Source organism: Paroedura picta, chromosome 4 (genome assembly GCF_049243985.1).
Source record: "Paroedura picta isolate Pp20150507F chromosome 4, Ppicta_v3.0, whole genome shotgun sequence".
NCBI classification, from domain to species: Eukaryota; Metazoa; Chordata; class Lepidosauria; order Squamata; family Gekkonidae; genus Paroedura; species Paroedura picta.
Window position 1 is genome coordinate 144,985,648 of NC_135372.1, and position 13,264 is coordinate 144,998,911.

Below are 13,264 nucleotides of genomic sequence, written 5' to 3' on the forward strand. Positions count from 1 at the left end.
CTCCCTCCAGCGGTTTGGTGTCCTGGGCTTTGTCCTTAGAACCAAGGAAGCCGATAACAGCCGTGTGTTCGTCTTACGAAAGGGGTCCCCGACCTTCTTGAGCCTGCAGGGGCCTTTGGACTTCTGCTCCAGAATGTCAGGGGCCCCTGCCCAAGGATGCTGTGGTGTCTGTAGACCTGCCGAGGCCTGAGTCTGAGGTCCCAGGCAGAATGGGGATCCTGCAGTTTTGACTGGCCCACCGCTGCTGGATCCCCATTGCCGGATCCCATCACTTCACAGTGAAAGGGACCAACCGTGCACACTGGCAGGCGTCTCCCATGGCCCTCTGTGGTAGATACGAGGGCTGTTTTGTGGGGTTTTCCTCCGTTCAGCGTCAGTCCTCTCTGTGCCTTAGACTAGCGCAGGGGTCAGAATAAAGAGCTGCAATGAACTCCCAGCATCCTGGAGTTCACAGCTGCCACAGGAGGCCGAGCCACCCACAAAACAGGTGCTGTTACCTTCAGGCACCCCATGGAGGACCTTGTGCTGGGGGGGAGGGAGCTGCCAAAGCAATACTTTTAAACATCTAGCAATGGCCAATCAGAAACCTTTCTGGCCAAACGCCTCACCCAGCCCCACCCACATTCTTAAAACCCTTGGAACCAGTTTGGTGTCAGGGGTAAGAGTGGCGGCTTCTAGTCTGGCAAGCCGGGTTTAATTCCCCACTTCTCCTCCACGTTCAGCCAGCTGGTTGACCTTGGGCCAGTCCCAGTTCTTTCAGAGCTGTTCTTGCAGAGCTGTTCTTTCAGTGCTCCTTCAGCCTCACCTCTCTCCCAGGGTGCCTGTTGTGGGAGAGGAAGGGAAGGGGATTGGGAGCCTCTTTGAGCCTCCTTCAGGTAGAGAAAAGTGGGGTGTAACAACCAACTCGTCTTCTTCTTCTTCTTCTTCTTCTTCTTCTTCTTCTTCTTCTTCTTCTTCTTCTTCTTCTTCCTGGTGGGCACCAGGCAATGAGTCAGGGGGCCGTGTGGTGCCCCTGCGTAGCATGTTGGAGACCCCTGCCTGGAGACCAAGCCCTCCTCTCCACCCCGCCTTTCCATCTCTCTGTCACAGCCTCACTTCTGCCTGGTGTGGTGGAGGTGGGAAGTGCCATGAAGGCCCCTGAGGGCCATTGCTGCTGGGTGTGCTGGGAGGTCTCCCACCCCCACGCTGGCCGGGGCTGGCCTTGCTTTGCTTCCCAGATCTGACCAGAGCGGGACCCTCCCGGCCAGGATACTGCCCTGTCTCTCCGGCCTCCCACCCTAATTGGGACCCAGAGCACTTTATCGCATTATCTCCCTTTTAAAAAATGACGAAGAGATCTTCCTGCACATCTGCTTAGGCTGCCACGCATTCAGGAAACGGAGGGTCGTGATCCTGGTGCGTGCCTTTTCCTCTGTCCAAACCGAGAGGGCCGGCCTAGAGCCCCCGGACCGAATGTTCCAAGGAGCAGGGAAAGGGGCCAGACAGTGGGAGCCACCAAAAGCTCACTGGGCCCATTTCCCCCCAGGAAGGCGGGGAGGGGGCTGCAGAGGGCGTCCTCTTCCAAGCGGAGCACGTGGAGGGGGGGGATGCACGGGAGGGGGGGTCACACATCCTGCACGCAGCAGGTCAGGGGTGGGGGAGGAAGAGTCTTCAGCTCCACACTGGGGCTGAGCCAAGCGGAGTCTGTAGGCCTGAATGTCAGTGCCAGCACGGTTGCCAACCTCCAGGAGCCACTGGGAGAGCCCCCCCCACCCCCCGTACAGTGGAGCTCATGACCACAGAGATGGGTTCTGCCGGAGAAAATGGCTGCAGGGGAGGGCGGAGCCTCTGGCATTGGGCCCTGCTGTGCTGCCTGCCTGTCCTCCTCAGGCTCCGCCCACCATATTTCCACAAGCAGCGTTGCCAACCTCCAGGTGTTGGCTGGGGAGCTCCCACTGTTGCCCCTGATGTCCAGGCAAGAGACAAAATGGGTGGTGGGCAGAGAGGCGTCCGTCCCCTTCCCCAGCACTGCTCTTCTCAGGGTCCACCCAGGGGGAGGGGAGGTGGCCTGATCAAGGTGGGAACTCTGGAGATTTGGGGATGGAGCCAGGGAAGACGGGGTCCTCCTCAGTGAGGGACACTGCCACAGAGGCCCCCCTCCCGAGCAGCCCTGTTCTCCAGGGGGACTCGACTCTGTGGTCTGGACATGAGCTGTGATGCCTGGGGATCCCCAGGTCCCGCCTGGAGGCTGGCATCCCCACTGGCAAAAAGCAGCCGGTGGAGGGGGGGGAGACAGAGCGGGAGGCCCTGAGCACAGATCCCGTTCCCTGGCAGACAAGCTCCCATTGGTGTGGGGGGAGTCATAAAAATATAACAGACTCAGCTGGAGGCAGCAGTGGCTTTGGCTGCTCCAGGTCAGAGTCCGGAGGACGGCCGGAAACGCTCCCTTCTGAAGCCCTTTTCTTCCAAGGGTTCCACTTGAAGCCTCAGTTCCTCCACTTTGGATAATTGCATTCCGCTGTTTTAAGCCATTACTCCACCTGCCCTGGGTAGTCTGGATAGACACGGTTAATGTTTGACTGCTCAGCTGCTCAGGGGATTTTCCTACAATGGCTGGCAGCAGATCTGAGGAGCGCAGCCTTCGAAAGGAGAGATCATTTCCTCGGAAGAAAGGGCCACTTGGGGGTTGGCATTATACCCCACTGAGGTTCCACTCCTCCCCAAGACTTGCCCCCCCCCCACTGCAGGCTCCCCACCCCCTAAAACTCCAGGAATTTCCCAGGCGTGTCCACAGCTCTCAGCTGCACGAGAAGAAACTTTGCACAAATGTTGGCTCTCATATCCCTCTGAAATGCCTTTCGATATTTGCCTTTGTCTTCATGGCTTCCTACTTGGATGTAATGTTCCAAGGCGTTCCCTCGCTAACCTGTTTTCAATACGTCAGGGTGTGAAATAGTAATAAAGCGATCTCTCTGAGGATGCGCAGAGTGTTTTCCTCTTCTCCTCGGAATAGCTGGCACGCTAGGCTCACCCCCCACTGCATCTTCCCCAAGCACAGGGTTTTTTTGGGGAGGGGAGTTCGATGAGCAGGAGAGAAGGAGAGGGGGCAGGGAGTTAGAGTGTATTTGTTACAGGGGGGGGTGATGATGGTTGGGATTAATGTGTTTTACTGTGGGGGTTTTGTTTTGTCACTCTCCATGAGCCAGCCCGTCTGGGAGTGGCAATAAATCTAATTTAATAATAACAATCACAGGGCAGGGCTTCCAAGAAGGGCGTGTCACGGACCTAAGCGAGCCCTGCTGCAAAGTCCCTCCTCATTCTCCAGCACAGTAAATACCCCCCTCAGGGAGATGCAAGTGGGTCGCAGCAGTGTTGGTCTGAAGGAGCACAACGAAGACAGAGTCCAATCAGGCACCTTTAAGACCCACCAAATTTATTCAAGGCGGGAGCTTTCTAGTGCATGATGGTCTGTTCATAGTCTGCGGAAGAGGGCTTGCACTTGAAAGCTCAGGCCTTGGATAAATCTTAGTTGGTCTTAAAGGTGCCTGACTGGACTCTGAATTAGTTTTGTTGTACAAATACACGAGTTAACCATTTCAAAGGTGCAGGGAGAGATATACAGATTCACACTCCCAGGTGGCCAGACAGGGGACTTTCCGAGGGGAAAGATGCGGGACTGTGCCTCAGAGGCATGACGGAGGGTCCCATGCAGAGGGTCCCAGCCTTTCCAGTAAGGCTCCCATGCTGGGCGATGTGGAAGATCCACCTCTGCCAGAGACCCTGGAGAGCGGCTGCCAGTCAGAGCAGGCAATACTGACCTCAGTGGACAAAGGGCCTGATTCCGTAGAAGGCAGCCTCATGTATGTCTGTGCGGTTGGGGAGAATATGTGGCTCAGGGGCAGAGCATTTGCGTGGTGTGCAGGAGGTCCCGGGTTCGATCCCTGCCGTCTCCCGTTATAGGAAGCAGGTGTGCAGATGATGTGGAAGACCTTCCTCTGTCTAAAGACGAGACATAAATTTACATCCCGCTGAGGGATTACGACTGCTTTCCAGGCGTGGAGAAAGCGGCTGTTTTGGCGGAGCTCTGCGGCATCCCTTCCCCCGCTCTGGATCCCCAAATCCCCAGGAATCTCCCCACCGGAGTTGGCCACCCTGGTGCTTGGGAGGGGGCGCACGTGGCTGCGGTGGAGTCTGTCTGGGGGAACGTGGCTTTCATGGGCGCTTTGTGGCCTTGCAGACCTGGAGCTGCAGTCCTGGGACCTGCAATGCGAGCACAACCACCGGATGCACCGGACCTCCGAAATGGGCTGCCAGCAGCTGGTCGTGCGCCGGGGGCAGCCCTTCTCCATCACGCTGCACTTCGCGGGGAGGAGCTACGAGGAAGGGCGGGACAAGCTGGCCTTCAACACTGAGACAGGTGAGCACCCTTTGCCTTTGGCCTACAGCTGCTGGATTCACGTCCGGGAGATGATCTTTTGGCAGGGTGGCCAGGCTCCGGGGGCACCTGGAGATCTCCCGCTCTGACGATTGATCTCAAGACAACAAAGATCGGTTCCCCTGGAGAAAATGACTGCTTTGGAGGGGGGACGCCACGGCAAGGTGCCCCGTGAGACCCCTCCCTCCCCCAAAGCCTGTGTGCTCCAGGCTGCACCCCCCCAGTCCTCTAGGTCAGGGGTAGTCAACCTGCGGTCCTCCAGATGTCCATGGACTACCATTCCCATGAGCCCCTGCCAGCGTTCGCTGGCAGGGGGCTCATGGGAATTGTAGTCCATGGACATCTGGAGGACCGCAGGTTGACTACCCCTGCTCTAGGTGTTTTCCAACCAGAGCTGGCAACTGTTCCTTCCAAGAGTGAGATCTCTGGCACCCCAGAAGCTTGGGTGATTTCTCAGGGGCTCCTGGACTGGGATCGAGGTTTTCTACTGCAGACCACCAGGGCTACCTGCCGAAGCCATCTTTGCTGTGTCACAGTCCTGTTAGCCGCATGTGGATGGATGCGGGGGTGGGGGATTTATTTCTTATTTATTTATTCTCTTGACTTTCTATACGGCCCTCCCTTAAGGCTCAGGGCGGTCGACATAAAGCATCATGAGTATACATCATAAACAAGCAGCAGCAAACATAAGAGTGGTTCCAAGACGGATCATAACAGATTCTAACAAAGTGCTGCAACAGATTCACAGCGTGACAGCAATTCTCAGCTTGTAACAGGAACCCGGGGAGGTCAGCGTGGCCCGGATTGTGGAGGGGGGTCTTTGGGGGACCCACAGATGTGGTTGTCGGCCGGCCTCAACCAAACGCCTGGCGGAGGAGCTCCCTTTTGCAGGCCCTGCGGAATTGGGAGCGTTTGGGCAGGGCCTTGATCTCTTCAGGGAGCTCGATCCACCAGGTGGGGGCCAGGACCGAAAAGGCTCTGGCCCTGGTTGAGGTCTGGCATGCTTCTTTTGTTTATTTGTTTGTTTACTGTCTGTCCCATGTCAGAACTGCACACCGGGAGCATATACTAATACACAGTCTGTAGCCAAGGAGGTACAACAGTTATGCAGACCAGTCAGGCAAACCAACCCCTCTAAATACTCATAACTAAGTTTTTAGTCCGCTCCATTGTAGCTGGTGAAGAGTCCAAAGAGCTCTGTCACATCTCCCTGGGAAACACGACGCTCACCTTCCTGTGCTAGACGAGAAATAGTTTGGCGGGCGGCGCCACAATCACATTTGGGACCTGGTATTTTGGACCACGTGAACAGCAGGTCAGCACAAGGGTCCAGGCCTGTTCGTGTTCTATCGGCCGTGGTTCATACTTTACGTGGCAAGTCGAATCCTGCAGGCCTGTCGGTGGCTCTGACCAGGTTATGGGTCTCGGGTGGATCTGATGGCATCCCCGTTTGCAGCCATTCCTTCCCTCGATCGAAATGTTGCAATTGCAGGAAATGTTGCAAATCTGGTGCAGGTCAGATTGCTTTAGCCTGGACAGGCCTGCGCCTGCTGGGTTTTCCTGTTCTCAGTGATCTTTCTGTATTCACAAAGAAGAGCCTCTCCCCTTTGGAGATGTGGAGGAGCCATGTGGCACAATGGAGGTAGATAGCAGGGCAACATGGGTGTCATATAGAGAGAGAGATGGTTCTCATTGTCGTATAAAGCTGGACCTTAAGTTTGTGGGCGTGGGGGCTGTTGAGCAACACTGACATGCCACATTCTGTAGCACGAGACCCACTTTCTGTTTATGGGGAAAGATGGAGCTCTTCCTTGGTCTCAACGCAAGGAAAGGTCTCTCCTGGTGATTTCTTTGTGGCAGGGGATGCTGGGAGGGAACAAGGGACCAAGCACACCCAAAGCAGGAGCTGTGCTTTCACGGCAGCTCCCTTCCTCAGCACTAAGGTCTTGATCCAGAGTGGGTGTCCCCGTCGCCCTCCTTTGCTATGAACTGAAACATCAAGAAATGGGAGACCCAACCAGTGTTCCTTGGTGGTCTCCCATCCTAGTGCTGACCCTGATTCATTCCCAACCTTTGCAGAGATACAGCCAGTCTGGTCTATTAAGCCTGCAGTTGGCCTTCAGAGCACCAAACTCGAGGTAGGACCTGTCCGTATGCTTCAAGAGAGCTGGCGTGGCATAGTGGTTAAGAGTGGCAGTTTTTAATCTGGCGAGCCAGGTTTCATTCCCCGTTCCTCCACATGGGTGACCTTGGGTGACCTTGGGTTCGCCACAGCCCTGATACTGCTGTTCTCACAGAGCAGTTCTTTCAGAGCTCTCTCAGCCTCCCCTCCCTCATAGGGTGTCTGTTGTGGGGAAAGGGAAGGGAAGGTGATTGTAAGCTGCTTTGAGACTCCTTCGGGTAGAAAAAAGTGGCCTAGAAGAACCAACTCTTCTTTTCCTTCTGGTTGACCTTTGGCTAGTCACAGCCCTGATAGAGCTCTCGTGAACAGCTAGAGTGGATGGCTGTAATTACTAAGAGTCAGCATGGCTTTCTTAAGAACCTTATCTCTCTGAGATGGTAGGTGAATCCCTTCCAGGCCAGGCTGTATTCCTGGGATCTTTGGTGTGTGTGTGGGGGATCACTCAGGCATGAAATTGGGGTCACTGTTTGTGGGCAGGTACTTGTGAGTTCCTGGACTGTGCAGGGGGTTGGCTTAGATGACCCTGGAGGTCCCTTCCAACTCTAGGATTCTACTTTCTCTTGGCCCTCACAGGGTGCTTGTTGTGGGGAGAGGAAGGCAATTGTAAGCTACTTTAGGACTCCTTTGAATAGTGAAAAACAGGTATAAAACCGATTCTTCTTCTGCATTGTAATCATCGGGGTGCCAAGGGTTAAAAGAGCCAGGTAGAGTTGAGGTTGGAGCCTTTTGCTTCATGGGCCTTCCGGTGGAATTAAACAAATAAACCGAGAGCAGCCTGCCAAAGACTAAAGAAACATGCGACTTATCTTGTTATAACACAAAGTTTGAAAAACAACCCTTCTTATCTTTTGTTCCAAGAAAAACGAGCCTTTTATTCCAGGGCAGATCCAGAATCGGCATCCGTTTTGGGTATTAACCCTTCATCGGTTTGGCATGTACAAGAAACAAAAGGGCGTGCATATAAATCACAGCCTAAATTGCAGCCTAAATTCAGAGTGCCTTGCAGCCTAAATTCAGAGTGCCAAGGAGACACCTGGAGTGAATAACAAAGAGGTTGTTATTGTTAGGTGTGAAGTCCGCAACCCCATGGACATGATCCTCCAGGCCTTCCTGTCCTCTCCCATTCCCCGGAGTCCATTTAAGTTTGCACCGACTGCTTCAGTGGCTCCATCCAGCCACCTCATTCTCTGTCGTCCCCTTCTTCTTTTGCCCTCGATCGCTCCCAGCATTAGGCTCTTCTCCAGGGAGTCCTTCCTTCTCATGAGGTGGCCAAAGTATTTGAGTTTCATCTTCAGGATCTGGCCTTCTAAGGAGCAGGCAGGGCTGATCTCCTCTAGGACTGACCGCTTTATTCCAAAGCGGTATAAAAAACAAATCCCTACCCCCTTGCTACCAAGAGCTTAGGATGCAGTGTCTCAAGCCCTGAAGTCCAGGGCCAGGGCACAGAGGAAACGATGACAAATGAATCTGATGCTGAGAGTAGGTGATTCGTTCAAAGGGAGCAACTTAAAATTAAATGGTGGCACTTCCTATAATTGCTCCAGGAACCTAAGAATTCATCCTCGTGAAGAGGAATACAGTTCAGGGCAGGCCAGCTGATACAAGGGTCAGGGTCAGGGATACAAGGCTGTATCCAAACATAGAAGAACTATCTAATTTTTTAATATTCAGCTTACTGGCCATATATTCTGCAACTCCAGCCCACAGAATAGTGCTCATTGCAGTTACTAAAAGTTCAGCTTGTGGGAAACACAAATAAAACCTAACAGAACCAGAAAGCTGATCTATAATCAGCATGTATCCAGTTTCAAGGAAACCTGACAAACCATGACTAGCCTTTAAACCTAAAGGAACAAGAGTCTGTCATTTGTTTTGCTCCATCCATAGTAAATCTTTATAGGGTTGATTTCACATGCAGATCGTTCCTTGGGGCACATTCTTTTTTAGGCACCTTATCCTGATAAATTATTTTGGGATGGTGACAGCAGGGACATTTTCAGGCCACTTTCTGGATGGAGTAACTCTTTGGATGCCCAACTAAAGTTCAAACAACTTTTGTAGGCCTGAGTGCCGCATTGTTCAGAATTCGTTCTCTGTCTCAGTTGATCTCAGCTGATCGTGAAAGTATTGATTGCCATTTGCAGCTCCTACCCTGCATTCTGCACGGCTTCATTCCCCACATTTAAGATATTTTACCATATTGCTGATTCCGTTGCCTCAAAAGGAATTTGGCTCCCGACTCTTTCTTAGCAGTTTTTTTGGTCTTAAAGGACCAGCTGCTTCAGAGGAGCTGGCCTTCAAATATTGTTGACAAAACCACATGCGGAGCTCTTTAAATCCCCCATAAAGATCTTTTTGCTTCATTCAATAAACAGACATGATAGAATAACATCATAAACTCAGGGTGGGTGGGAGGAGGCCGCACAGCCCAACTAGTCCAACTTCCTGCTCAAGGCAGGATCAGCCTAAAGGTGTCGTCTCCAACTGCATCAGGGGCATTATGTGGAAGCACTGGCATCAAATTCCAGGCTATCCAGGTTGCAAGGAGGGCCCATTAATTGCTTGAAGGAGAAACTCATCTTTTAGGGATCTTTTAGCACGCCCAGTTACCAGTCTTACTGGAGAATCTCAGGAGGGTCCAAGGGGGTCATTATAGGTGTCCAGGTTGTACAGCATGCCTGTATACTGTTGAGACAAACAATTTTGAATGGCCAACATTTGGTTTTTGAAAGAATATCATTTCCTTTTCTCATTGTAATACTAAGAATTCGTTTACCTTCTAATCTGTCCTTGTGAAAAAGATCTATGTTGGTAAGTCTATGGGGGCTTATCAGAATGTGCATTTTGGAGCATCTTTTTGCTTCAGATTTAGGCTGCAAGACTCTGCAGTTTATATGCATGCCTTTTGTTCATTGTGGATTCAATATTGCTGAAGGGTGAATGTTTATTCTGGATCAGCTCTCTGAATAAAAGACTAGTTTTTCTTTGCACGCAAGATAAGGTGGGTTGTTTTCCAAACTTCTATGTTATGACAAGAGAAGAGGCATGTTTTTAGTCTTTTTGCAGGAGGCACTTGGTTGTTGCTTGCACTTGGTGTAATTGTTTGATTGCTTCTTACTGTGTGCTCCTGTTGTGTGCTTGCCAACCTCCAGGCGGGGCCTGGAGATCTCTTGGACTTCCCACTGATTTCCAGGCAAGAGAGATCAATTCCCCTGGAAACAAGGGCAGCTTTGGGGACTGGACATGGTAATACTCCAGTGGGGCCCCCTTCCAAATCCTGCACTCCCCAGGCTCCACCCTCAAATCTCCAGGACTTGGCAACTGTAGCCTGTGCCCCCTTCCCCATTCCCACTCCCTAAAATATGACTCCAAGACCCCCCTGATCCCTTGCTGGCTGACCCTTAATGGCAGAAGTCACCGCTGGGCTCAGGGATCCTTCTTGGGCAGCTTTTCAGACTGGACAGGCACCCTAGTTCCTCCAGGAATCGGAAGGGGGACCCTGTTTTAGCACGTTTTGAATGGCCCGAGACACTCTGGCTTTCCAAATGGCCAGAGCCCAATTGCACGGGGCAGGGGGGGGGAAGGGCAGATGGGCCCTCGGACGGTGGCCGGGCTCCTGGGTTCTACAAGACAGATGGATTTGAAACGGAGCTTGAGCCACCAGGGGGGCAGTTTTCCTTTACTGGACAGCATGGGATCCCTGAGCCCTGGGAAATACTTGCTCAGGTGCACCTGAGAGACCAACAGGATGGGGGAGGGGGGATGAGCTTTCAAGAGTCAAAGCCCCTGTCAGAACCCCCCAGGTTCTGCCATGAGGCATGTCTCAAATGTAGTTAGGTGCTTAGAATTTGGTCTTGTGCAAATTAGAGCAGCCTGTCTCTGATGCGTGGTTCACAGCAAGGCCATTCCCTCCCTGCATTGCTCCACATCCCTCCCCTCCACCTGGCACCCCCTCCCCTGTTTCTCTCCCCCCCACCCCCGTCCTGGAGCCTGGACTCTTATCAGAATGTTTTGACCCTACAAAGGTCTCCAATTGCATGGGATTAAAGGGGGGGGGAGACCAGGAGAGCAGATATGCAAAGAACCCCAGTTTGGTCAATGCCTTGAATAAGCATACTTGCTAGCTGCATTTTTGGCCTAATGAAGATCCTTACATCCCCCCCCCCACTGTCCCATAATGAGGAGCCCAGTCAAGCAGTCGAATGTCACACCGACCCCCCCCCCCCCTCTTTTCGAAGCAGAGGAAATGGATCGGGCTGAGCCGCAGATGGGCTGGAAAGAATCTCTGGGCTGCAGCTTTTCCGCTCAGCTGACCCCCCGAAAGTTCAGTCGGAGTCCAAGGACACCAACTCCACGCAGAGCCGGCTGCCCTCCCGTGACACCCCACCCCGCCCACCCCCGTTCAGCACGTTTTCCTTTCCCCTCCGAGAGCTCTGAGTGGTGCACAAGGTCCTCCACTGCAGGTCCTCACAACGACCCTGCTGGTAGGCCGATCCTGAGATGGTGGCTAGCCCAAGCCCCCCCCCCCACCAGTGAGCTTTGAGACAAAGTGCAGATGTGACTGACTAGAGATGCCACCCTCCAGGTGGGGCCTGGGGATCCTGCGGAATGACAGCTCATCTCCAGACTACAGAGATCAGTTCCCCTGGAGAAAAACAGGGGTAGTCAAACTGCGGCCCTCCAGATGTCCATGGACTACAATTCCCAGGAGCCCTTGCCAGCATTCGCTGGCGAATGCTGGCAAGGGCTCTTGGGAATTGTAGTCCATGGACATCTGGAGGGCCGCAGTTTGACTACCCCTTAGAAGGAGGAGTGTGGGGCTTTCTACCCCACTGAAGCCCCTCCCCTCCCCTCCCCCCACCCTATGAAGGCTCCACCTCCAAAGTCTCCAGGTTTTCCCCAACCTGGAGCTGGCAACCCGATTTGACTCTCTAACCACCACACCACACCGGCCGCGCTCTCCCTCCTTCCCTTTCAGCTCCCAGCAATGCCGGACCCTGTTTCTGCGGCCTAGCCTTGGCCGGACAGCGAGCCTCAGCCTCACTGACACAAAACAAGACCTCTTTCCCCCCCGGCCCCCTCCCCACTCTGCACCGCTGCAGAGAGATCTGCTTCCTCCCCAAGGACTGGTTTGTTGTCACAGCGCCTCCGAGGCCTGGTGGGTCTTGAACCAGGCTGGGGAAAATTCCTGAGGGATGACGCCCTTTTGTCAAGAGCTAGCTTGGTGTTGTGGTTAAGAGCAAGCCGGGTTTGATTCCCCGCTCCTCCCCCACATGCAGCCACCTGGGTGACCTTGGGCTAGTCACAGTCCTGTTAGAAGCTGTTCACACAAAGCAATTCTGTCAGGGCTCTCTCAGCCTCACCCACCTCACAGGGTGTCTGTTGTGGGGAGAGGAAAGGAAAGGGGATTGGAAGCCGCTTTGAGAATCCTTCAGGTAGAGAAAAGTGACATAGAAGAACCAACTCTTCTTCTTCTTTGAATCCCAGAGCCAGGAGGCAACATCAGGAGAAGGTCTTGGCCACTATGCCCTCTTGCCAAGAACAACAGAAATCCCTCCAGATGTAGATATTTTCACACCCTGCTTTCAGTCTGGGATTCAAAAGGCGATTGCACCTGAAAGACCCACAAGACTTTGAGGAGATGAGATTTTTGTTGGCTGTCTCCCCATCACTCGTTGGTCTCTAATGTGCTCCTGGACTTGAATATGGGTTGTCTTCTCCCGCCTGGCCACGGGCAGGAGGTGGGCAGAGGGGTGGGATTGCCAGGCCCAGCCTGGGAAACTCCTGGGGATTTCAGGATGGGGCCTGGGGAGAGCAGGGACATAGTCTGTCCCCTCCCCAAGCATCCATCTTTCCCAGGGGAACTGATCTCTCTGGTCTGGATCTCCAGGGATCTCCAGTTCCCACCTGGAGGTTGGCATCCCTGAGAAACTGGCTGCTCACTTGCAGGGCAACCTTCAGGATTCCATCACACGAGTTCATTGATTTGTTTTTTCCGGGGTTTTGTCCCACAGCTGACCCGCTGAAGTCTCTTTTGGAAAAGGGGGAGGGATCCCAAAAATCTTGGCTGCAGTTTTATCTCCATACATCAGGCAGTGAGCAACAAAGCCCAAAGGCTGTGGCCGGGGAACAAAGGCAGGAAATCTTCCTCTTTGCCTTTCCCACACTCCGTTCCTTTGCAAGGAAGAAGCCCTCCGGGCCTGTCCTGACCCTGGCGCTGGGCCAGGTAAAATTAGAACACAGAACTTTCCAGCAGAGATTGCCACCGTCACCTGGATCCATGGGGTTGCGTGAGGCCTTGGCTTTGTTTTCTCGCCCAAGAGAAAAAGAACTTCCCTGAACTAATAAGGGGCCTGGAGACCTCCCAGGACTCTAGTGGCCAGACTGCAGAGATCAGTTCCTTCAGAGAAGATGCTACTTTCAAGGGAGGCCTGCCAGATCCTCCATCCCCTGCTTTTAGGATGCACCTTCCCCCTTTCACCTCCCTCCCAACCCCTTCCAGCCAGAAGAACACTGCGCATTTATGAGACTTGCTGGTATCACCTGGGGGCCCCTTGGTCTGTCAAGGTCAGTCTCGTCCGCTCAGGCTGGCAGCTGTTCTCCAGGGTCTCAGGTCAAGGTCTTTCCCATCCCCTCCTCCTGCCCGGTCCTTTCAACTGGAGATGTCG

The 13,264-nt window shown here is 53.5% G+C and overlaps 1 protein-coding gene across 1 annotated transcript in view; it reads left to right on the top strand.

The window, feature by feature from the left end:
- The window catches only part of TGM2 (transglutaminase 2), a 53,020-nt gene that overhangs the window by 1,961 nt on the left and 37,795 nt on the right, over positions 1 to 13,264 (top strand). Inside the window, exon 2 of the mRNA XM_077336097.1 lies at positions 4,217 to 4,396. Within this exon, the coding sequence (XP_077192212.1) occupies positions 4,217 to 4,396 (180 nt within the window). The remainder of the gene's footprint in view (positions 1 to 4,216; positions 4,397 to 13,264) is intronic.